The sequence below is a fragment of the Dermochelys coriacea genome, chromosome 15 (assembly GCF_009764565.3).
Source record: "Dermochelys coriacea isolate rDerCor1 chromosome 15, rDerCor1.pri.v4, whole genome shotgun sequence".
NCBI classification, from domain to species: domain Eukaryota; kingdom Metazoa; phylum Chordata; order Testudines; family Dermochelyidae; genus Dermochelys; species Dermochelys coriacea.
In genome coordinates, this window is record NC_050082.1 from 17,614,854 (window position 1) to 17,640,019 (window position 25,166).

The following is a 25,166-nucleotide window of genomic DNA, read 5'->3' on the forward strand; positions in this document are numbered from 1 at the left end:
AAAGCTTATGCTCTAATAAATTTGTTAGTCTCTAAGGTGCCACAAGTACTCCTTTTCTTTTTGCGAATACAGACTAACACGGCTGCTACTCTGAAACCTGATATTAAACACTGTGTGATTTAAGGATTAATCAATCAGGATGTCTTTATTATTACTAACCAATTGTAGCTGATAAAACAACAATAATTGGTCAGTCATTTTGTGGTCAGAAATATTTCTCCTGTCACACTGTTTCATTTACTATAGATTCATATTTAAACAATGAATTCACACAATTGTGGCTCGTTTGGGTAATGCTGATCGCTAATTTGGTTCTTGAACCACTGAGGTCTGAGTATCACTGCTCCATAAGTTGTTTCCTGGGTTTGGGAGCGATGGGGACAGCAGGCCTACCTCCTGATTCCCCAAGAGGAGCATGCCAGCCATTTTCCTCCCCTCCCCCCGCCCAAGAACTCAGATGGGAGTATAGGTGCTGGAACTAGGGGTGCAGGGGAGTGCTGTTGCACTCCTTGGCTTGAAGTGGTTTCTATTATATACCACTTTACACAGTTTATACAGTTTGGTTCAATTGCTCTCACCAACCCCCACTATAAAAACGGTTCCAATGCCACTTGGTGGGAGGAAGGAGCATGTCAAACATCTGACTCCGGAAGACAACTGATGCGAGCAGCATAAAAGCCACAAGGATCTGACTTGAGGCTTTCAGTGGAAACTATATGAAGCTTGATGGATTTGCCTCTCTTTGTAACTGTGCAAAAACTCAGCGATCTGGTTGAGTTTCACACAGAACTTCATTTCTAATGAACCTAAAACTCACTATGAAACTCACCGGGTGTAAAGTGAAACCTCCAAGTTTGACACAGATCTAATCTCTAGATCTTTATGGCTTCAGAGCTTCAATAACCTCACCTCCCTCAAAATAGCAGTCAGAACATAGAAGTGGGAGCATAAGGAAACAATCTGCCTTGAAACCTGGGAGCTAAGGAGGAGAACCTTCATAAAACAGCTATTACAAGGAATGGGGCAGTACTTCAGATAGCTAGCATTTGCTTATTACAGACCAGAGGACTGCGTAAATCATTGCAGGGCTCAGTTCACAAGCTGAGCCTGCAGTTTGGCTGCAGAAAGTAAAAGCAAAGCAACACCTGCAGATTCTCTTGGCATATGCAGGAGTTTCCTGGAGCTCCCATTTCCAATCTCTCAAAAGTCCAAAGAAGGCTGGTAGCTGGTTTCACAACTATATAAACAACCCCAGTCCCAGCATGGGCTGAGGTTCACACATGCATCAAATCTCAAACTGAGGCTCAGTTTGAGTGGTTTTGAGTCAAATATTTGCATATTTCAGGCAAGCCCAAGGCAATGTTCTCAACTCTTGTGATTTTACTCCTAGTCTCGCATATTTGGTGTTATTCTTAAAGCCTCAGCTCCTGGAGTCATGTGAATATATGAAACACTGAGCTTTCATTTATAAAAAAGTAAGTTTCTACACCTTATGATTGTGTTGAAGAACTTGCAAATGTGACCCGTGTACACCCTGCAGGTTCAAAAACCAAAAGGCAAATAAAAGTAATGCAAAACATAGTACTTATTACCAATCCCAAGATTTTTAAGCCACTCATGATTTTGGGGTAGCTGACTCATAATTACTTGAATGCTTGGGAGCAGCAAATACTGGAGAGCATTGGTTTCACGGTTTATGCACTAGATTGGGACTCAGGGGCTCCCCATTCAATTCCAGGTTCTTCCATTGACCTGGGCAAATAATTTATGGCCAGATTTTTAAAGCAATTCAGGTGCCCAACTTCCACTCATTACATTTTGATTTAGGCAACTAAATACCTTTCAAAATCTGCCCTTTAGTCTCCTTGTGCTTCAGGTCACCAGCTATAAAAGGGAATACGGATATTTCCTTTTCTCCCACCTTTCATCTGTCTTATCTATCTAGATTGTAATTTCTTTCAGGAGAGAGACTGTTTAGATGGTTCATAAGAACGAACAGCCATACTCAGTCAGACCAAAGGTCCATCTAGCCCAATATCCTGTCTTCTGGATCAATACCAGGTGCTTCAGAGGAAAGGAACAGAACAGGTAATCACCAAGTGATCCATCCTCTGTACCTCACAACATGAGGCCCTGACATTAGTAGGGGTGCGTTAGCCCTACTATATATTAATAAGAAGAACACAACTCCAGTCTTTCCTTCAGTATCTCAAAACTTATCATTACCTAACATCAGGAAATGTACATTCCATAGACAAACCCTGATCACAATTCAAAAGTATTGGGTAATACATACCCTATCATCATCAAATGAAGCAAAACTTTTGGCATCAATGATCTTGCAAAACTGTACCTCCATAACTTTTTGAGACATAACTGGTAAATAAAACTATCAACCTCTTCTAAGCAAACTACACTAAACTAACTCCTCATGCTTATGATTTCATCAGATTAAGTCTTCCAGGAGTTGCAGGCATGCATGTGTAGTATGTAATCTTTAAAAAAGAACTAACAAAAGCTCTCTCTGATATACTGTAGGTAAACATAGCACTAAGATACACAGCTCTTGTTTTTCAGGTCAAAAATCGAACACATGAAAAAAAGCTCTAACAAAACAAAGTCTGATTCTCCAAGCCCAATTAATTCCCACTGGCACAGAGTTAATAAGTCTCAGACTGTCAGACCGCTTTGGACCAGACCAGTATTTTGCTCCAGGCCTCGTGGAAAGATTTCACTGTGATGGCAACAAGAACAGTACAATATGATCACAGTCTCACCAAGTGGAAGATGACTTGCTTGTTGTTTGTTTTAAACGTCTCACTGGAAGGTGGAATAGGGAATACATAACACTCAGTCCCAAATGCAATTTGCTGGAATCCAGCTAGCCACATGAAAGAAGATTATAACCAGTGCCAAAGGGGAGAAAGGGGGGAAGAGGGGCATTGTGTTTGAAAGTCAGTCTGATGGGTGGACCTAATGGACAAGATTCTCCTGACTTACACCACTTGACATCTCACTGATTTCAATGGGAACTCAATGGGGTCTAAATCAGAACAGACTTGGCCAATTCTTTTTTTTTTTTTTTTAAAGGAAGACAGAGAAATGAACTTTCAATATGCTATTAAAGCTTTGTCTGTCCCCAAATGTTTTCCCTTAAAATGTCCCACCTTCCCACCTTAGATAAAGTATCAATGGCTTCTTAAACACTTGCACTGAGCAGGATTAGATGGTTAAAACAGTAGTGGCCTACCTAATCACTGCTACCATCATTGCTAGCACCAGTGGAACTGCACCCAGTAACGGTGGGAGATTTTAAAGGAAAAAATATTAACTTGGTGTTACAACACAGAGGAATGGGGCTAGTTTGTTTACAGTAACAAAACTGATCTCTACTATTGTACTGCAGATACACCACTGTCCTTTACAGGAATTAGATCTACTCTGCTGTGTCTCACAGATACCATATAATGATAATAGCTAATGGACATTCTCTTTTAGAAAGCTACTGCTTTTGAGTAGGAGAATCTGAGTTTTATCCCTACTCCAAGTGCTGTAGGTGATAACAGTGGCCAAAGATTTTCAGTTTGTTTTCTGTAAAATCCTATTAAACTAGGAAGATGTGTAACTATTCCAGTTGCAAAGTTTGCTCTTTTCCTCTTGACTATGTTATAATTTGTCCTGTTCACCCTTTCATTGGGCTAGCTAGAAAAATGTTTGTAGACACTGAGCTTTTGAATTCAGTGTCTTATCACACCTGTAGAGTATAAAATAGAAGCTCAGCAAAGAACAGCAATGGGAATGCAAAGGGCTGTCATTTTTGAACAGGCACAAAGTTTAAGGTTATTTACTATTAACATTGACTTTTCTAGCTCTTTATTTCTGTATCCCAAACATGGTCCTATGATTTTGTACATTCTGCATTGCTCCAAGTTCTGGTAATTTCTCCACTTTCTCATTTCAGATTATTAATATGAACAACAGGAGTTTTAGTAGTATTCTAAAAAACTGAGAAATATTGATGTACACAATTTTTTTTCTTACCTCTAGAAAGATCAGAGAGGCTGTTTGCACAATTTACTCCAAGAAAAACATACCCCAACACAGGGCCATATTGTTGTCCCATCTAACTCTTCATTCCAAATTAAATATATATTGCCATTGGGTCAGGTAAGTCTAGCTGACAAAAATATCCACCACAGATTTCCATAGTCTTTTTTTTGTCCTGTTCTACCTATGCAATAGAGTTAGCGAAGAGGAAAGATAAAGGAGAGTTACCAGTTCTACCTTACAAATGTGTCATGAAATTTTATCAGATGGGGCACAAAACTATTCACTTGCTCTTTGCCACAGTGACTGGAGAGAATTTTAAAACTTAATATTTTACTCTATTATATTTGCTGTGGGTGAGTGAAATTTTGCAAGAAATCTGTATTCTTAAAAGTACAAATACAGTCCCACAAAGATTCCAAACTGCTAAGCCTTTTTGTTTCCGACACTCTGATACCGTGCAAGTAAGTCAAATCAGATTGCAAGAGCCGCAGAAGTACCTTGTTTGTTTTCTTCCCATCAACATCCACTTCCCCTCTTCGGCCCAGGTCACCTTGTCTATGTACTACATGTGCCTTATCCATACAGGACTCCAAAGGGGGTGTGTTTTAAAAAACAATAATAAAATTCCAAATTCCAAAACACTTGAAGAGAAAAAAGAACAAGATGTGCAGCGGGAGAAACTCAGCCTTAGTTCTTCTGCAGCTGACTGAGCCCCTAGCAAGTGCCAGCAGTTTCAAAAGAGCTGTAATCTGGAGAATGTTATCAAGGTTTTTATCACACTCGGGTACTTATCTAAACCAAACAATCACTAGAACAGCAGTTGATAAGACATCCTGACAAGGTAATTTCAGCAATTAAAACTCCACAGCTACAGCCATCATATGCGGAGAATATTTTAACATTCTTTACACTTTAACCTCTAACCTCACTCTCTTCCTCTGTTCTTTCCAAACACGTGGTCAATTTATCCCCCCTTCCCCTCCGCCCCCCCCCGCTTTTTACAACAGTGTGCACTTCCTGCTGTCATTTACAGACAGGTGCCCTTTGAGCTCTCCTCTCTGGTGTGTGCAATTCATTTACTGATACCATTTTGCTTAATCAAAGGCATTATTTCCTCACTGAATTCAAGCAGCAGCCTTCCCTGTTTTAATATAGATTCACCATGAGACGCAGCAGAAGCCACCACATACTTCAGTGTGGAAAGGAAAAAAAACAATCAATGGTCATCAACATGACCTGGGATCTTACTCAGTCCTGATGTAAATGGGCATAACTCAATGGAACTGTTTTTGGAATATAACTCGGTGGAATTTACACTGAAGGAATTTCACCCATGTATCACAGAGCAGAATGTATCACAGAGCCAGAAACTTATGGCTTCATCACTTCCCTTTTAATCCCTTCACATCACAGGAAAGTCAGAGACCAATATTTGCACTGCAGTTGCAGACTGTCTTTTTCTCAGTCTTAAACAAGCCTCTTTTCTAGCTGCAGGCATCACCAAGCAAGGATACAGCTGTGCTTGTCACAGACTGCTGCTACCAAGCCAGGCTTTGTATTACTACATTTTAAAAAACATTTTGTTGCCAAATGTAGCTGGCAACTAGTCTATAAAAAAACAGAAGCTACTTGTCAGCCAGACAGAAATGTTAGTGGCTTGATACTATTTCCTTTCAGACACTGCCTGGGCCTCATTCCAAATTATTTTGCTCCTGTATGTGGGTCTAAGGAAAGGTGGGGGACTAATGTAGCTTTAAGCCACCACTGTGCTCCCAATATTCGGCCCCTGTACAGGGCCCTGCCTGGCTTCTAGGGCACATCAGGGCAGTTTCTAGTCTGCTCTAACTTTGCTTTTCATGACTTTCTATTGGTCCTGGGGAGCAGAGACAGGCAGTTATGCAGTGAACTCTGGCCACACCTCATCACTCCACCGATCTGCTGCTACACCAAAGGCTGGGAGCAGGACCAGAGAAGAATCCTGTGCCAGTTCAACACAGGCCAGGGAGGCTCTCTGCACAGGGCTTAGTCTCAGGGGTCTATTTCTGTTCACTTTAAGGCTACTTTATGCTGCTATACATTCCATTAAACCACAACTGACTGTGCCACAGTCATAGGTTGCTGTCTCCATGTGCAACAACTATTAAACATGCACTTCATTTTTTTCCCCCAAGTTTGAACAGGAAACCAAGAATGCAAGATTTGTTGGCATATTTTCACATTAAAAAAAAAACAAAAAATTGGCAGCTGCAAGAAACAAGCAAGCACTTCAGCTGAGAACGGTGTCATGGAATTTCCCTGTTTCAAAAACTTTCTTCCATCAAAATTTAAATGAATCAAGAGACAGAACCAGATGCAGAAAAACATTTTTCTTAATAAATCACTGTGTCTGGCATGTGAAATGCAAACTAATCTGTTTAAATTACAACAGTTAACATGGTTATAAAAATAAGAGGATGCCTTCATATTTTTTAATCAGAAAAATATATCTTGAATTTCAGAAAAAATTACCCAGCTCAACCAGCAATATTAGTGTCTATAAATAAAACAGTCTCTTCCACATTAGTCTAGGTTCAAATATGCTCTTTCCTTTCCATTATCTTCAAAGGCTGGTAGTTTCCTGGTTTCTGTTTGGATCAGATGGGGATGTCATATTGTATCCCAATTTCACTTTAAATGGGATGGGAAGACTCATCTTGTGTTTCTTTTTAGATTCAGCTCTTATTCTTACAAATGCACACGTGCACAAGACAACCCATTCTTTCTTGTTGAATCTCCTCCACCTGTTCTACAGATAGCAATGCAAAAGTCTTCAAGTTTCAGGCACGGTTGCCCAAGTATCAAAGGCCCATGCAACAATTCAGTGACCAGCACAAATTGTACCTTCAATTGCAAAGCTGTAATTACACAACCAATCACTTCTTGTCCATTCAATTACCCGATGCATACATTTGTGACCTAGATATGTCCAAAGAATTATTTTCATTACATTTAGTTGATCCATATTAATATATTAGTTGCTTCCACAGAGATGAAGGATGATCCAGTGATTAGAGCACTGTTCTGGGACTTGGGAGATCTGGGTTCAATTCCAAGCTCTGCCACAGACTTCCTGCATGAACTTGGGCAAGTCACTTAGGGCTTGTCTACCCATTGCAGCAATGCATACTATGGGGGGGGGGTGATTTCTAAAGAATATTACTGTGTTGCACGCTAAATGGTTTGTGTAGAACCTGCTGGTGCGTAGTAAAAATTCCTTTTAATGTAGTACTGTTTGAAACAATGCTTTGCTAAAGTGCACAAGGGATCTTTCAGTGCGCACCAGCAGGGTCTACACAGACCAATTAGTATGCAACATGTTAGTGCTCTTTAGAAATCACACGCCCCATAGTATGCTGCAGGTAGACATGCCCTTAATCTCTCTCTGCCTCAGTTCCCAGTCCGTTAAGTGGAAATAATGACATTGTGACCTCATAGGGCTGCTGTGAAGATGAATACATTAAAGAATGAGATGCGCTCAGCTACTACAGTACTGGAGGGGCCACATAAGTACCTAGTGTAGCTATCTATTACAATATCTCTTACTATGTAAGTGGGACTGTCGTTTATTCCCTAACTGAAAGTCCTGTGGTACTAATACACGTAATTTGTCTTGCAGTTATTAGAAATTCTAAAGCTATTTCAAAACTAAACTGACAATTTTTTAGCCTAGCATTTGATTAGTGATTTCATCTTCTCATATGATTGTATCTCTGATTGGAAAGTGTGGCAAGATACTATTTATGTGAATGGAGTTACACACAGTTGATCAGGGAGTGTATGGAATTATACTGTTTTTTTCCGGTTATTGGGACTGGATTCACTAATCAAATTGGTCCAAAAAAGGTGGCTATTGGCAAGGAATGAGCATTGTTCCCATGTACCGAATGGCAGTTCCACCTCCCCAACAGGACTGAACTATGCTTTTCAACCCTCCTTTTCCCCCCCACCATCACCAGACAGCAAACTAGCCCCTTAAAAGCACAATTATGATGTTTGCACTCAGTATTTAGAGCACCCAATCAATCTGCCATAAACTGTCACTCTAGACATTTATGATGGGCCATAAACACATATTTATCACAGGACATCTGCACCCTGCAGTCCAACCAATGGTGCAATATTCCTTATCAAATCAGCTGCTTATCAGGTAGCCCAACAAAAATAAGGTTACACCTTGCTGTCTCCTCCTTGTAACCTCTGCTCCAACACCACCACGTATGGCTTCAATTAAAGCTACATAGGTCTCTACTGAGTCTGAACAACTTACTAGTGTCTGCCCTTGAAAACAAATCCCTACGGTTAGCAAAGCACATTGAAACGATCACTGCTGAACTTCACAAATATCCTGTGGACCTGGACCTAGCTTTTGATTTTCTTGCCTGTATAGTGCTTGCACCCAGACCCTGTGTAGAGCAATGTGTCAGCATGGAAATGTTTACATTTAGTGTCTATTCAACATCTGTTTACAAGCAGCTTTCTTCATTTTAGCAACAAGCTGAAGGTCAAATTGCCTCACAACTGAATCCAATATGCCTGTTTAAAAATAATAAGAATTGCAGGATGTACCGGATAGAATTTAAATATGATTCAAGTGATTGTTCAGTCATGACGGTCTTTGTTCTTGGGCATTAAGACACTGCTTCCATTATCCAAATTAATGTACTCAAGCAAGAACAAAAACATTAGGAGAGACCTCCTAATATTTGCCTTGGCCTCCTCCTTTTAAGAGGAGACTTGGACCTTTTCCAACCATTATTGTATATTGCACATAAAAGGAGAAAGCAGGCTGTCCTGGTACACACAATACAAAAGCAAGTGAAGTGAATTAACCTGGTATTTGAGCAATACAAGGAATAAAGTTCACTTCAAAAAGTACATTTGCTATTTGTGCCTATATGGAATATTCTCTTTCACTGACGGCCCTTGATACGCCAGAGTAGTAGGATACCTCATTCTTTTATTCACTAACTGAAAAAAACAATCTCTGACAGAAACAATAATTTCACTTTATGAATTATGTATGTGATCCAACTTTTATCGATGCTAAAACTTCCATGCACATCAACAGAATTACAATAGTGCCACTATGAACTACATTGTCCAATTCAATCCCCATTCCTAACCCTGGAACACTTGTGAAACATAGTTTATTTCAAAATGTCCAATTCAGAGAGATGATGTAAAAAAAGTAACTTACAAGTGGAGGTTTTTCCCACCTTCCTAATTCAACAAGATCCAAGAATGACATTTTCCAGGTTTGTAATTTGCCATTAATCTCCAACTCATTTTGTTGAGATGAATCAGCTGGAGCATGAATGTTCATTTTTACTTGCAGGTAATATTGATAAAAACATACAAAAAGTCACTTCCTCTTTGAGGCCTTCTCTCTCCCTCTAGCATTCCGTTGTCGCACAGTCAATCAAGTATGCTGGTCAAGAACTCTGGCTAAGGCCATGTCTATATGTACAGCACAGGAGCGGGGCAGTGAAAAGCCCACCTCCAAGAGTGGAAAAAGCTACGTCAGCAGGAGAAGCTTTCCAGTCAATATAGCGCTGCGTACACAATGGCTTATGTCGGTGTAACTTATGATGCTCAGGGGGATGGAATATTCACAACCTGAGCAACATACGTTTTGCCAACAAAGGTGTAGTGTAGAAATAGCCTAAACTCATTTTGGGTCACTCCTGATTTATTACTTACAGGCTCATCTACATAGGGAAGTTATTTTAGAACTAGGAATGGTTATGAATTTAAAGCCCAATAATTATTCTGGAAGAAGAGACCACATGGGAAAGTATTCTGGCCAATTTCCCTGTGTAGAGGAGACCTAAGATTGCTGCCGGATATATCGTGCATGTGATGCTAGTTCTGTCCCTGGAGAGCAGGCTGCTATTCAGGCTTTTGTTTCCATACTCTCCCTTTATTGTATTGTGAGGTTCTGCTGAGGTGAAGATAGTACTCTGGCTCCAAAAGCACTTTCCTATTGATTAGCTATATTATTGCTTTTATCATCAAAGTCTTTACAAATAGCTATTTGCCTATTATTATGATAATATTGACAGCTCCTTTGTCTGGTAGGAAGAGCACTGAGAGGGCTTTCATACATTTTTTACCATTGATAGAGAAACCTGCACTGTCTTTATGCAAATAGTTTATCTACATTTGCTGCTATCATCTGGCCAGGTTAAATTCAGCTTTAATGAAATGCACTTGTAACTCTGTGAACTCGTAAACACAAGCCCTTCATGATAAGCAAGCAATAAAAACCTCTCCTTTATTGGCAACAAGGTAATTCATACTTCTAATATATCTATTATTTCTGTACTAAGATTATTTTACTGCAGCAAATTGAATTCCCCCATGAAGGTAATAAAAAAAAGAAAAGAAAAAAATGCATCGAAGACGCTGGAGCAAAATCAGAGATTCTCTCAGTGAGAAAGGATGGAAAAGAGCAAATTTTGGAGGAAATGAAATTAACAGATGTTACAATTAGGGAGAACCCACAATAAAATAAAATTCTTTGTGTCACCAGGTTAGTTTTGAAAATTATTTAACACAAATATATAAGACTAAGCATTCCTACAGCACATTTCATCCAAGTATATCAAAGCATTTTACAAACATCAAACAGTTGTAATTTACAAGGCCCTCTTCCCCCACAGGTATTATGCCCATTTTGTAGAAAAGAAACCTGACACAGAGAATTGCTCAAAGTCATACATTTAATTGGTTGCAAAGCTAGATCCAGGACCCAGAAATCCTGATTTCCATTTGTGTGCTGTAACTACTAGAAAATGCTTCCTTTTCCTAGAGTACATTTTCAATGTAATCATTCACAGGTGTGTATATATACACAAATGCCCCCAGCAACTGTCAGGGGATGAAAGTTCATCAATAGCTTTGAGAATTTAAACCTCTTGTGCAAAGATTCAGAAGGAAGGTTAACCATCTACCGTATATGAAGTCAACTGAGAATCAGAATAATTCATTCTTCCCATTTGCAGTCTGATGTTTCTGAAGTCTGCAAACAGTCTTGCTAACACAGATTTAGTATTCATATCATCATAGCACAATCACTAACCCATACCTCCCCTCATGTTTTGTACCATGCAATGTTTCTTGATCAATAGGGATGTGATTCCCAAATTGGTAGAGGATTCAGAAATATGGTTTGCATTTTATTCCTATGGAAGACTATCAGGTCTGTATTACGGAGGAGCTAATCTTCTGCAAGGAGGAGAATGTAAACTAGTTCATTTCATTTTATTGGCCACTATACCATAACTGATATTTAAGTAATGCAGTATAATGCAGGTTTATTACATTATTCATGAGACACTGGAATACAGGTGAAGTAGTTCTGCTCTAGGTATAGCCAATACAACCTAAAACATTTATACTTGGGAAATAATTCTACAGCTGTTGAATGGCTTATGTGAAATGTGCTGGTTCTCTTGTCCAATTCCAGGCAGATGTCTGACGTCACAAAAACTAACATCACAATCAGTACTAATGGTCACCTTCGCTGGCAATTGCATCAAAATTCAAGGTGTGAATGTGTCACAGAGACTCAACTTACCCTCTCACCTCCATCTGTCATTATTGTAGTGCCCAAACGCCCCAATCGGGATTGAAGCCCCATTGTGCCGAGCCCTATATTAACATGGAAAAGAGACACATACCTGCCTGAAGGGCTTGCTATCTAGAGAGACCAAGGGCAGGGGATGGGAATATAGCATACAATCTAATGTGTATGGTGAAGACTTGGCAACCATGTTTGTTAAATAAAAAGAAAAGGAGTACTTGTGGCACCTTAGAGACTAATTTATTAGAGCATAAGCTATCGTGAGCTACAGCTCACTTCAACGCATTCAATGCATCCGATGAAGTGAGCTGTAGCTCACGAAAGCTTATGCTCTAATAAATTTGTTAGTCTCTAAGGTGCCACAAGTACTCCTTTTCTTTTTTTTAAGAATATCTGAGGAACAGTGGGGGCTGGGGTGGGGGGGAGAAATAACATGGGGAAATAGTTTTACTTTGTGTAATGACTCATCCATTCCCAGTCTCTATTCAAGCCGAAGTTAATTGTATCCAGTTTGCGAATTAATTCCAATTCAGCAGTCTCTCGTTGGAGTCTGTTTTTGAAGCTTTTTTGTTGAAGGATAGCCACTCTTAGGTCGGTAATCGAGTGACCAGAGAGATTGAAGTGTTCTCCAACTGGTTTTTGAATGTTATAGTTCTTGACATCTGATTTGTGTCCATTCATTCTTTTACATAGAGACTGTCCAGTTTGACCAATGTACATGGCAGAGGGGCATTGCTGGCACATGATGGCATATATCACATTGGTAGATGTGCAGGTCAACGAGCCTCTGATAGTGTGGCTGATGTGATTAGGCCCTGTGATGGTGTCCTCTGAATAGATATGTGGACACAGTTGGCAATGGGCTTTGTTGAAAGAATAGGTTCCTGGGTTAGTGGTTCTGTTGTGTGGTGTGTGGTTGCTGGTGAGTATTTGCTTCAGATTGGGCGGCTGTCTGTAAGCAAGGACTGGCCTGTCTCCCAAGATCTGTGAGAGTGATGGGTCGTCTTTCAGGATAGGTTGTAGATCCTTGATGATGTGTTGGAGAGGTTTCAGTTGGGGACTGAAGGTGATGGCTAGTGGCGTTTTGTTATTTTCTTTGTTGGGCCTGTCCTGTAGTAGGTGACTTCTGGCTCTGTCAATCTGTTTCTTCACTTCAGCAGGTGGGTATTGTAGTTGTAGGAATGCATGATAGAGATCTTGTAGGTGTTTGTCTCTGAGGGGTTGGAGCAAATGCGGTTATATCGTAGAGCATGGCTGTAGACAATGGATCGTGTGGTATGATCTGGATGAAAGCTAGAGGCATGTAGGTAGGAATAGCGGTCAGTAGGTTTCCGATATAGGGTGGTGTTTATGTGACCATCGCTTACTAGCACCGTAGTGTCCAGGAAGTGGATCTCTTGTGTGGACTGCTCCAGGCTGAGGTTGATGGTGGAATGGAAATTGTTGAAATCATGGTGGAATTCCTCAAGGGCTTCTTTTCCATGGGTCCAGATGATGAAGATGTCATCAATGTAGCGCAAGTAGAGTAGGGGCATTAGGGGACGAGAGCTGAGGAAGCGTTGTTCTAAGTCAGCCATAAAAATGTTGGCATACTGTGGGGCCATGCGGGTACCCATCGCAGTGCCGCTGATTTGAAGGTATACATTGTCCCCAAATGTGAAATAGTTATGGGTGAGGACAAAGTCACAAAGTTCAGCCACCAGGTTAGCCGTGACATTATCGGGGATACTGTTCCTGACAGCTTGTAGTCCATCTTTGTGTGGAATGTTGGTGTAGAGGGCTTCTACATCCATAGTGGCTAGGATGGTGTTTTTAGGAAGATCACCAATGGACTGTAGTTTCCTCAGGAAGTCAGTGGTGTCTCGAAGATAGCTGGGAGTGCTGGTAACGTAGGGCCTGAGGAGGGAGTCTACATAGCCAGACAATCCTGCTGTCAGGGTGCCAATGCCTGAGATGATGGGGCGTCCAGGATTTCCAGGTTTATGGATCTTGGGTAGCAGATAGAATACCCCAGGTCGGGGTTCTAAGGGTGTCTGTGTGCGGATTTATTCTTGTGCTTTTTCAGGGAGTTTCTTGAGCAAATGCTGTAGTTTCTTTTGGTAACTCTCAGTGGGATCAGAGGGTAATGGCTTGTAGAAAGTGGTGTTGGAGAATTGCCTAGTAGCCTCTTGTTCATACTCCGACCTATTCATGATGACGACAGCACCTCCTTTGTCAGCCTTTTTGATTATGATGTCAGAGTTGTTTGAGGCTGTGGATGGCATTGTGTTCTGCATGGCTGAGGTTATGGGGCAAGCGATGCTGCTTTTCCACAATTTCAGCTCGTGTACGTCGGCGGAAGCACTCTATGTAGAAGTCCAGGCTGCTGTTCTGACCTTCAGGAGGCGTCCACCCAGAATCCTTCTTTAGAACCACTAACCCAGGAACCTATCCTTGCAACAAAGCCCGTTGCCAACTCTGTCACATATCTATTCAGGGGACACCATCACAGGGCCTAATCACATCAGCCACACTATCAGAGGCTCATTCACCTGCACATCTACCAATGTGATATATGCCATCATGTGCCAGCAATGCCCCTCTGCCATGTACATTGGTCAAACTGGACAGTCTCAACGTAAAAGAATGAATGGACACAAATCAGACGTCAAGAATTATAACATTCAAAAACCAGTTGGAGAACACTTCAATCTCTCTGGTCACTCGATCACAGACCTAAGAGTGGCTATACTTCAACAAAAAAGCTTCAAAAACAGATTCCAACGAGAGACTGCTGAATTGGAATTAATTCGCAAACTGGATACAATTAACTTCGGCTTGAATAGAGACTGGGAATGGATGAGTCATTACACAAAGTAAAACTATTTCCCCAAGTTATTTCTCCCCCCCACCCCAGCCCACCCCCACTGTTCCTCAGATATTCTTGTTAACTGCTGGAAATAGCCTACCTTGCTTGTCACCATGAAAGGTTTTCCTCTCCCCCCACACCCTCCCCCGCTGCTGGTGATGGCTTATCTTAAGTGATCACTCTCCTTACAGCTAAATTCAGTGCCTTGCATAATGACAGGTTTCTAAGTGAGCTGTAACTCACGAAAGCTTATGCTCTAATAAATTTGTTACTCTCCTTACAGTGTGTATGATAAACCCATTGTTTCATGTTCTCTGTGTGTGTATATCAGTTTCCCCTCTAAAAGAAAAGGAGTACTTGTGGCACCTTAGAGACTAACAAATTTATTAGAGCCTAAGCTTTCGTGAGTTACAGCTCACTTCATTGGATGCATGAGTCTCCCCTCTGTATTTTCCACCAAATGCATCCGATGAAGTGAGCTGTAGCTCACAAAAGCTTATGCTCTAAAAAATTTGTTAGCCTCTAATGTGTCACAAGTACTCCTTTTCTTTTTGCGAACACAGACTAACACGGCTGCGACTCTGAAACCTGTCATGTTTGTTAAATGTATTGGAATTATGTTTCGAACTGGGGTTTGATATAGGGAGTTGGAAAAGAAAGGAAAGGATTTGAAACCTAACATCAAGATACTTGATCACCTATGTAGAGTTGGGTTAAAAATCATAGTAATAATAAATAATAACAGTAACAACCCTTCTGAGAAGTGCTACTCTACATAGGCTTGAGGAAGCCCAAACTAACCTGTGCTGCTGGTAGCACATGGCAGCTGGATTACTGTGGTTTGCAGCCATAGAGGGGATCAACAGTTTTTGAAGGGAAAGTTGTTTCAAACAGGCGAATATGGGAGAGCGGCTTCTTGGGAACACAGGAATTGCTGTAGTGGAAGAGAGTGGGTATCCAAATCTTTTAGAAGGTAAAAAAACGAAAGTCATCTGGGGAACAATTAACAGGGCCACATCTCACACATTTCTTGGCTCATAGATCTATTTCTATGCAGTGGTGTTATAGCCATGTTGGTCCCAGGTATTTGAGAGATAGGGTTGGTGAGGTAGTATATTTTATTGGATCAACTTCTTCTGATGAGAAAGACAAGCTTTCGAGCTTACATATAGCTCTTCTTTAAGTCACTGTTTCTACACTGGGTTCTGAGAGCCACTGGCATCTACTTCTGGGTCTCCCTGGCTTACTCAAGGCATGGCTTTGTCATCCTAGGACTGTTATAAAAGGGTTCTATTTGGACCGATGGATTTATTTGAAAGTCTCCATTTCCCAATCAGTCTAGAAAAGTGGGATTCCTTCCCAGCACAACATTATTTCTTTGTTTTTAAAATGTAAAGATCCAACGGGAAAAAAGGGTGGGGAGGTGAAAAAGGAAACCTGAATCATCAAGGAAAAGCTGGAGTCTTTCCATCATCCCCTGAACCACAGTCACACTGAGAATCACAATCAACAACTTATTTTCAACCGCATATTCATGAAGCTAGGGCCAGAACCATTTGCATGCAACCTCCATCTTCAGGTCAGCTCCCAACAGCTTACAGCCACAGTTTGTCTAGTTTGTATTTACTAGCTTCCAGGACAAGCCCATGGTTCCTGAGTGTACTGTTGTACTGTAGGTTAACCTCCTACACAGCCAGATTCCATGACCCACTAGGGTTTACATAGCTGGCTCAGGAAGCAAAAGATATTTTCTGTAAGACTATAGGGTTGTTGGGTTTTTTAGTAGCATGAGAATGAGAAATTTAATATGGGACTCCTTGAAGAAAGAGCTACAGTACAAGTTCATGCAGGTTAATTATTAATAATACTTAGAACTTGTAATCTTCAAAGCACTTTACAAACATTTAACTAAAGTTTTCACAGCACCCTTGTGAGGTAGGTACATGACTAACTCTGGTTACCATTTTACAGAAAATGAAACTAAGGCAGAAAGTGACTTGTTTAAAGCAATGAAGAGAGGCAGCATAAGAACTAGTATTTTAACTCAGGAGTCCTACATGCTCCCAGATCCATGGTCAGACCAGAGCTCCTAACTTTAAGGTCTTTCAGTGTGGGCCGTATCCCTTTAAATCTTGTTTAGGAAAGTGGAAGCCATATCACATTATGAGCAGTCTTTACTACTGTGATCTGAAAAACAAAGTTTTAGGCTCCAAGAAAAACCAGAAGACTGACCTTTGACATTTTTTTTCCAGGCTTAACAAACTGACAGTAAATAGGAAGCAAAATTATATCATGCACCAAAGAAGTGGTAAATTATTTCATGATACAGCAGGTTACTCAATTTAAAATCATGACTATTAAAGAGACTGATAAGAGGTAAGAGAGGTAAAAACTCAGGGACATTTCAATCTTATATCTTATCTGCTCTAGTGTAATATTAACCAACTTGATTCACCATATTCCAGTCACTTTTGTGATCTTTCCACAGTTGAGAATCACTAGGGAATGTCAAGTACCCAGAACTTTGTTCGATTGTATTCCAAACAATACAATCTTGTTTTTCATCAGGCACCTAATTACAGTAGCAGCAATACAGAGATGATGTAAATCTTTTATGCCTTTAAGAAAGATGTGTTGGGTAAAAGTAAAAGCTGGGCATTGTGAGCACATTTATGTCCTACAGTGCAGTCAACACACACCTTTTATACTACTAGGCACATGTTAGCAAACTGCATTTTAATATATTCTAACATCTCCCTTTCCAATCGTCTTACATGTGCAGTTGGCACTAAGTCATACTAGAAGTCCACAGGAACGGTCAAATTCCCACAAAAGATTACATCTCACTCATCACATAGATAGATTAATCCATGATACAGAATCATTCACACACGTATTCAGAAAAAAAGTAACCCTAGAACTTTTATCCACATCAATATATAGTGTTTAAATTGCAAGAGTCACATTTGTTATGGCTTGCATTGCCTGACAACTAGGAATTCATAACTCCACTTGCTGTCAAAATATGAGCGGTAAAACTTACAAACAATGGAGGAGTATTACTTACAGACATCCTCATAGCACAAGCCTGAAGTCGCATACCCATAGTCTGTGATTGTGTTAGATCTCAAATTATGGAGGGTTAGGACCGGTTGTATGTAGTTGGATAAAAAAAGCTCCAAGCAATACCCACGTGGTGCAGAATTTTTTTTGTATGTGACTTACTATCTTCCCATCTAAGGCTCTATCCTGAAAAGACTTACTCATATGAGTAATCCTGTTGACTTCAACAGAACTGCTTATGTGAACAGAATTAGACACGTGCATAAATCTTTGCTGTCTTGGGGCCTAAGCACATACTGAATGAATGCCTAGGGGGCCTGGTTTTAAGGCGCATTGTACTTGGAAAAAGAAAAGGAGTACTTGTGGCATCTTAGAGACGAACAAATTTATTAGAGCATAAGCTTTCGTGAGCTACAGCTCACTTCATCGGATGCATTTGGTGGAAAAAACAGAGAAGAGATTTATGTACACACACAGAGAACATGAAACAATGGGTTTATCATACACACTGTAAGGAGAGTGATCACTTAAGATAAGCCATCACCAGCAGCAGGGGGGGGAAGGAGGAAAACCTTTCATGGTGACAAGCAAGGTAGGCTAATTCCAGCAGTTAACAAGAATATCAAATGACAGGTTTCAGAGTAGCAGCCGTGTTAGTCTGTATTCGCAAAAAGAAAAGGAGTACCCGTGGCACCTTAGAGACTAACAAATTTATTAGAGCATAAGCTTTCGTGAGCTACAGCATCCGATGAAGTGAGCTGTAGCTCACGAAAGCTTATGCTCTAATAAATTTGTTAGTCTCTAAGGTGCCACGGGTACTCCTTTTCTTTTTAAGAATATCAAAGGAACAGTGGGGGGTGGGGTGGGGGGGAGAAATAACATGGGGAAATAGTTTTACTTTGTGTAATGACTCATCCATTCCCAGTCTCTATTCAAGCCGAAGTTAATTGTATCCAGTTTGCAAATTAATTCCAATTCAGCAGTCTCTCGTTGGAGTCTGTTTTTGAAGCTTTTTTGTTGAAGGATAGCCACTCTTAGGTCGGTAATCGAGTGACCAGAGAGATTGAAGTGTTCTCCGACTGGTTTTTGAATGTTATAATTCTTGACGTCTGATTTGTGTCCATTCATTCTTTTATGTAGAGACTGCCCAGTTTGACCAATGTACATGGCAGAGGGGCATTGCTGGCACATGATGGCATATATCACATTGGTAGATGCGCAGGTGAATGAGCCTCTGATAGTGTGGCTGATGTGATTAGGCCCTATGATGGTATCCCCTGAATAGATATGTGGACAGAGTTGGCAATGGGCTTTGTTGCAAGGATAGGTTCCTGGGTTAGTGGTTCTGTTGTGTGGTGTGTGGTTGCTGGTGAGTATTTGCTTCAGATTGGGGGGCTGTCTGTAAGCAAGGACTGGTCTGTCTCCCAAGATCTGTGAGAGTGATGGGTCGTCCTTCAGGATAGGTTGTAGATCCTTGATGATGCGTTGGAGAGGTTTTAGTTGGGGGCTGAAGGTGATGGCTAGTGGCGTTCTGTTGTTTTCTTTGTTGGGCCTGTCCTGTAGTAGGTGACTTCTGGGTACTCTTCTGGCTCTGTCAATCTGTTTCTTCACTTCAGCAGGTGGGTATTGTAGTTGTAGGAATGCATGATAAAGATCTTGTAGGTGTTTGTCTCTGTCTGAGGGGTTGGAGCAAATGCGGTTATATCGTAGCGCTTGGCTGTAGACAATGGATCGAGTGGTATTATCTGGATGTACTTGGAGGTTGCTATTTGTGGCTAGAGAAAAAATGGCGTCATTTTTTTGCAATGGCAGAGGTGTTATGTTAAAGGTGAAACTCAAAACAAAATATAATCTGTGGTTTTGCTCTTTGTTTTGCACCTCTATGATGTAAGGAGCCAGATCTTCAGCTGGTGTAAACTGTCATAGCTCCATTTGGAGAAGCTGACCCTAAAAATGGCCTCAACATTATTATTCTGTTTTTAATACAACAACTTTCGGGTTTTGGGTTTTTTTTGGCTGGGGGGCAGGGGAGACTTTGATTATGACTAGAGCACGGCTGAACTGTGCTGTTTCACAAAAGCCAAAACAATATGTGGAGATGTAACCATTTCAGTGACTCTTTCCAGCAAGAAGGTGTCCGAGGTCCAGAATCCTCTGGTCACTTCTGATGAGAGAGACCCAAAATGAAAATCCTAGCTTTCCGATCCAAAACCAGCTGTTTCAACATAAGTCTACTTCACAAAAAAATGTGAAGAAATTTGGTTTTGTTCCACTGTGGAAAAAAAACAAACTTCTGAACCTCAAAAGGTTCTGAAATCATGATATCACAGGAGGCTGAAAATGTTGCTGCAGCTCTCCTCAACTGGGGCTCTCTGCAGCTCTCCTCAGCTAAGTATCAATCTATATATGCTAAAACAATCTCTCAACCAAGTAGTGAAATGCAGTTAGTTACCTCTCCAGTTATCTGCTGCTACTGTTAAACTGTGCAAGCAAAATCAACTATATCTATATATGTCTCCATGTTATAGTTTCATAATTAATATGAGTATCCTGAACTGTACCAAAGTGGGTCGATTGTCATGTGTGTGTATCCTGTTTTGAAGAAAAAAACCCTCTTCATAATATATTTCAATGAGCAATCACCTGAATTCTCTCCCCTGAATTATCAGGAGACTGTAAGGAAGGAGTCAGTAAAGTGTGACTGTGGAGTGTTATGTCAGCTCTGTACAGTTAATGCACACTGACAAAGCATGCCTGGAGCAAAGGGCTGTAAATAAGACAGTAAGATGGATTTTCTAGCTCAGCAAAGAAAAGGGGATGGGATGACTCCCTAGACTTTCACAAATGGTAAAGGGACAGCAGCTTTAAAGATGGAAATATCCAAGCATTTAGCACAAGAAGCCAGATGGTGTTTTTTCCACTTACTAAGGCCTGGAAGAGTCATCTGAGCTAGAAGTCAAAGACAGATAAGCAGTGGTAGTCACGCAACCTATTAGCACCTGGCAGATAGACGCTGCCATTTAATAAACCCGTAACAATAAGCTTGAAAATCACTGCTAAAGATAGCTGAACAGTTACAAGGAGCAAATCAGGACAGTGTATTTTCACATGGCCCTACTCAGTTTTCTTTCAGGTGGAAAAAAGATCTAGTGCAAAAAAGACCAAAAGTAGCAAGGGAAAGGCTAAGACCTTGGCTATAGTATGAATTTTTTCTCTTTAGCTTTCTCTAAAGCTCTTCTAGACAAGGACTGCCACTGACTATGTCTGTATAGCACCTAGAACAATGAAACCCTGATTCATTGGAGCTGCTGCATTATAAATGTTAATCAATATCAATTTTAATATAATTTCCCACCCTTGTATCCCCTGTTCAGCTCCACTCACGGTAACAAAAGGAGGAGCACCAGTGCAGACAAGATGAGGAGACAGGGACAGAGGGTGCGGTGGCCTGGGGTAAACAGGGCCAGAAAGGGACAGGTGGGGGAGGGGAGTAGCAGGAACTGAAGGAGTATGGGGTGGGGGGGGGAGACAGCGGGGCGGGACAGGCTGGACAAGACTAATGAGATGGAGCAGAAAATGGATAACGGGATGGGAAGCAATGGCATAATGAGGAGGCTGCTCCAGTGTCTCCCCACCCCCAGTCACCACCTTCTGCCAGGCTGCCTCACACCTCCTACCCGTGGACTCCCTGCCACTGACTGTTTCTTGTTGCCATTAGCTTCTCCAGGCACAGCCCCCTCCCCAGCCTCCCCAATTATTTCCAAGCTGCCTCTGCCTCCCTTCAGCCCCCAGATTCTGCCTTCCCCTCCAACTGCTGTGGGGCACCCCGAGGGGGAAAATAACAGACTATTTCTCACTGGTGCAAAGTGTCGTACATGGATCTGCCCCAAAATTGGCAGCTGTTTGTCAGCCACCTTGCGATCAGGAGGGGAAAGCACACAAATTCCTCATAGCAGTAGTTCCCAGACTTTACCCCTCTGTAGACCCCTTATTCACATGGGTCCTCTCACAGACCATTCCACTGCAACCCCCATCCCACAGCTTCCCTGCAACAACAACAATATAATAGTCACCTAAAAAAAGGTAACATTAGGACAAATTAAACTTGCTTTAACCGAGGGGGAGCTGCTGCTTGTTTGTTGGTACTCCATCCCAACTCCACTCCCCACCCCAATCCCCACACACCACACTTTTTGTCTATGCTGTTAACAGTATATTCTCTCCTTGAGTGCACATTTATTAGGACAGGCCTTGACTATATCAAAAAGGGTTTGTCAGTATAGTGAAGACAGGTATAGCGCTTTTGCCGGTGTAGCTGAAACCAGTTCCCCAAACTAAATATAAACAGACTTTTTGCTTTTGGCAGCACAGCAGTGTTTGGCTAAGGGACTTATTTTTTTCCACACTTATGACAGTTACAACAGCAACACTTTTTAAATGTAGCTCCAGGCACAGGATCTCCTCTTACTGCTTGCAGCCTATGCTGCAGCCTATACTGCACTAATCTTGCCAGATCACTTTGAAGTTTAGTTCTATTCTCCTCTGGACTTGCTACTCCACCTGCAGCACAGCCGCTGCCAGCCAGTTTGATCAGGGTTGAATTTCTATTGAAGCAGCACCCTACAAAGAATGGTGCTCTTCGGTGTACTTCAGTTCCCATGCAACAACCAAACACGTGAAAGCAGACAAAGGTGCTCAGCGCAGAGATGCCAGAGAGCTCTGCCTGAAGTGTGACATATGTACAGGATGGCAAAGGCACTTCTAGTTTCAACTGTTCTTGCTTCACAATTACTGTGGACATTTAACAGGTAACCCTGAAGGTCTCCAGGAATCATAGTTTGAGGCCACTGATTTATAGTAACTGCTAGTTGTTACTTCTGCGATACTTCATGGGATGCAAGTTTGGTCACAACCAAACTAAGTGGGGACTTTTGGTTGAGGTTCAGGCTTTTGTGGGGGATTTCCCTGACCCTAGGGACTGTTCCCAAAATTGCCACAACTTTTCAGCCTCACTGCTGCCGTGAATGCCATAGAGAACTCTGATTGCTATCACTTTGATACTTACGGTGCTAGCAGAACTGAACAGGAGGAGAGAATTCTAGGCTGGTCACAAAGAAGACAGCTATAGAGTGTCTGCATCTCGCCACTGTGTGGATTCTCCAAAAGCTGCAGATATTATTTTTCTGATTGAAAAATCAAATGTAAATATATCCATCTCCATCTCCCCCCCCCCAACCCTCACATCCTACTAAATGGTACAGAGAAACCCAAGAAGGGAAGGTTTCAGAGTAGCAGCCGTGTTAGTCTGTATCCGCAAAAAGAACAGGAGTACTTGTGGCACCTTAGAGACTAACAAATTTATTAGAGCATAAGCTTTTGTGGGCTACAGCCCACGTCCTCAGATGCATAGAATGGAACATATAGTAAGAAGATAGATAGATATAGATATACACACACACACAGAAGTTGAAAGTTTAATACAAACTGTGAGAGGCTAATTAGTTAAGATGAGCTTTATCAGCAGGAGAAAAAAACTTCTGTGGTGATAATCAAGATGGCCCATTTAGACAGTTGACAAGAAGGTGTAAAGATACTTAACTTAGGGAAATAGATTCAGTATGTGTAATGACCCAGCCACTCCCAGTCTCTATTCAAATCCAAGTTAATGGTTTCTAGTTTGCATATTAATTCAAGCTCAGCAATTTCTTGTTGGAGTCTGTTTTTGAAGCTTTTCTGTTGCAAAATTGCCACCCTTAAATCTTTTACTGGGTGGCCAGAGAGGTTGAAGTGTTCTCCTACCAGTTTTTGAATGTTATGATTCCTTATGTCAGATTTGTGTCCATTTATTGTTTTGCATAGAGACTGTCCGGTTTGGCCAATGTACATGGCAGAGGGGCATTGCTGGCACATGATGGCATATATCACATTGGTAGATGTGCAGGTGGGCCAGCAGTGAGCAAATACATAGGTTCTATTTCCCATTCGCAGACTGGAACTTAAGTCCTGCCTTCAAAGTTATTTTCTGTACTTCTGCTCCATATGTGGATTGAACCCCAACCTGTATAACAGCCTCAAAATGAATTCCTTACCACAAGTACAGGCAGTACACGCTGTCACTAGAGGTGGAGAATATTAAAACTGCCCTTTCAGAAAGATCAGCAGTAAAAGTATCCCACCATCCACCTCAGCCTGGACCAGTCCACACAAGAGATCCACTTCCTGGACACTATGGTGCTAATAAGTGATGGTCACATAAACACCACCCTATATCGGAAACCTACTGACCGCTATTCCTACCTACATGCCTCTAGCTTTCATCCAGATTACATCACACAATCCAGGTTGATGGTGGGATGGAAATTGTTGAAATCATGGTGGAATTCCTCAAGGGCTTCTTTTCCATGGGTCCAGATGATGATGATGATATCAATGTAGCACAAGTAGAGTAGGGGCATTAGGGGACGAGAGCTGAGGAAGCGTTGTTCTAAGTCAGCCATAAAAATGTTGGCATACTGTGGGGCCATGCGGGTACCCATCGCAGTGCCGCTGATTTGAAGGTATACATTGTCCCCAAATGTGAAATAGTTATGGGTGAGGACAAAGTCACAAAGTTCAGCCACCAGGTTAGCCGTGACATTATTGGGGATACTGTTCTTGACGGCTTGTAGACCATCTTTGTGTGGAATGTTGGTGTAGAGGGCTTCTACATCCATAGTGGCTAGGATGGTGTTTTTAGGAAGATCACCAATGGACTGTAGTTTCCTCAGGAAGTCAGTGGTGTCTCGAAGATAGCTGGGAGTGCTGGTAACGTAGGGCCTGAGGAGGGAGTCTACATAGCCAGACAATCCTGCTGTCAGGGTGCCAATGCCTGAGATGATGGGGCGACCTATTCATGACAACGACAGCACCTCCTTTGTCAGCCTTTTTGATTATGATGTCAGAGTTGTTTCTGAGGCACAATGCCATCCACAGCCCCCAACTAAAACCTCTCCAACGCATCATCAAGGATCTACAACCTATCCTGAAGGACGACCCATCACTCTCACAGATCTTGGGACACAGGCCAGTCCTTGCTTACAGACAGACCCCTAACCTGAAGCAAATAATCACCAGCAACCACACACCACACAACAGAACCACTAACCCAGGAACCTATCCTTGCAACAAAGCCCATTGCCAACTCTGTCCACATATCTATTCAGGGGACACTATCATAGGGCCTAATCACATCAGCCACACTATCAGAGGCTCGTTCACCTGCGCATCTACCAATGTGATATATGCCATCATATGCCAGCAATGCCCCTCTGCCATGTACATTGGTCAAACTGGACAGTCTCTACATAAAAGAATAAATGGATACAAATCAGACATCAAGAATTATAACATTCAAAAACCAGTTGGAGAACACTTCAATCTCTCCGGTCACTCGATTACAGACCTAAGAGTGGCTATCCTTCAACAAAAAAGCTTCAAAAACAGACTCCAGCAAGAGACTGCTCAATTGGAATTAATTTGCAAACTGGATACAATTAATTTAGGCTTGAAGAGAGACTGGGAGTTGATGAGTCATTATACAAA

At 41.5% G+C, this 25,166-nt stretch overlaps 1 protein-coding gene across 30 annotated transcripts in view; it reads right to left on the reverse strand.

Annotated features, from left to right (window-relative positions):
- Positions 1-25,166, reverse strand: part of FBRSL1 (fibrosin like 1) — a 770,646-nt gene that overhangs the window by 459,299 nt on the left and 286,181 nt on the right. The window contains exon 1 of one of the 30 annotated variants that reach the window (XM_043497668.1): positions 4,548-4,966. The exons of 25 other annotated variants lie outside the window; for them this stretch is intronic. In XM_043497668.1, the coding sequence (XP_043353603.1) occupies positions 4,548-4,631 (84 nt within the window). In that variant the 5' untranslated portion in view covers positions 4,632-4,966. Of the gene's footprint in view, positions 1-4,547; positions 4,967-25,166 lie in introns of those variants that run through there. 4 more of the 30 variants (XM_043497671.1, XM_043497672.1, XM_043497667.1 and 1 more) reach the window with 4 other exon arrangements.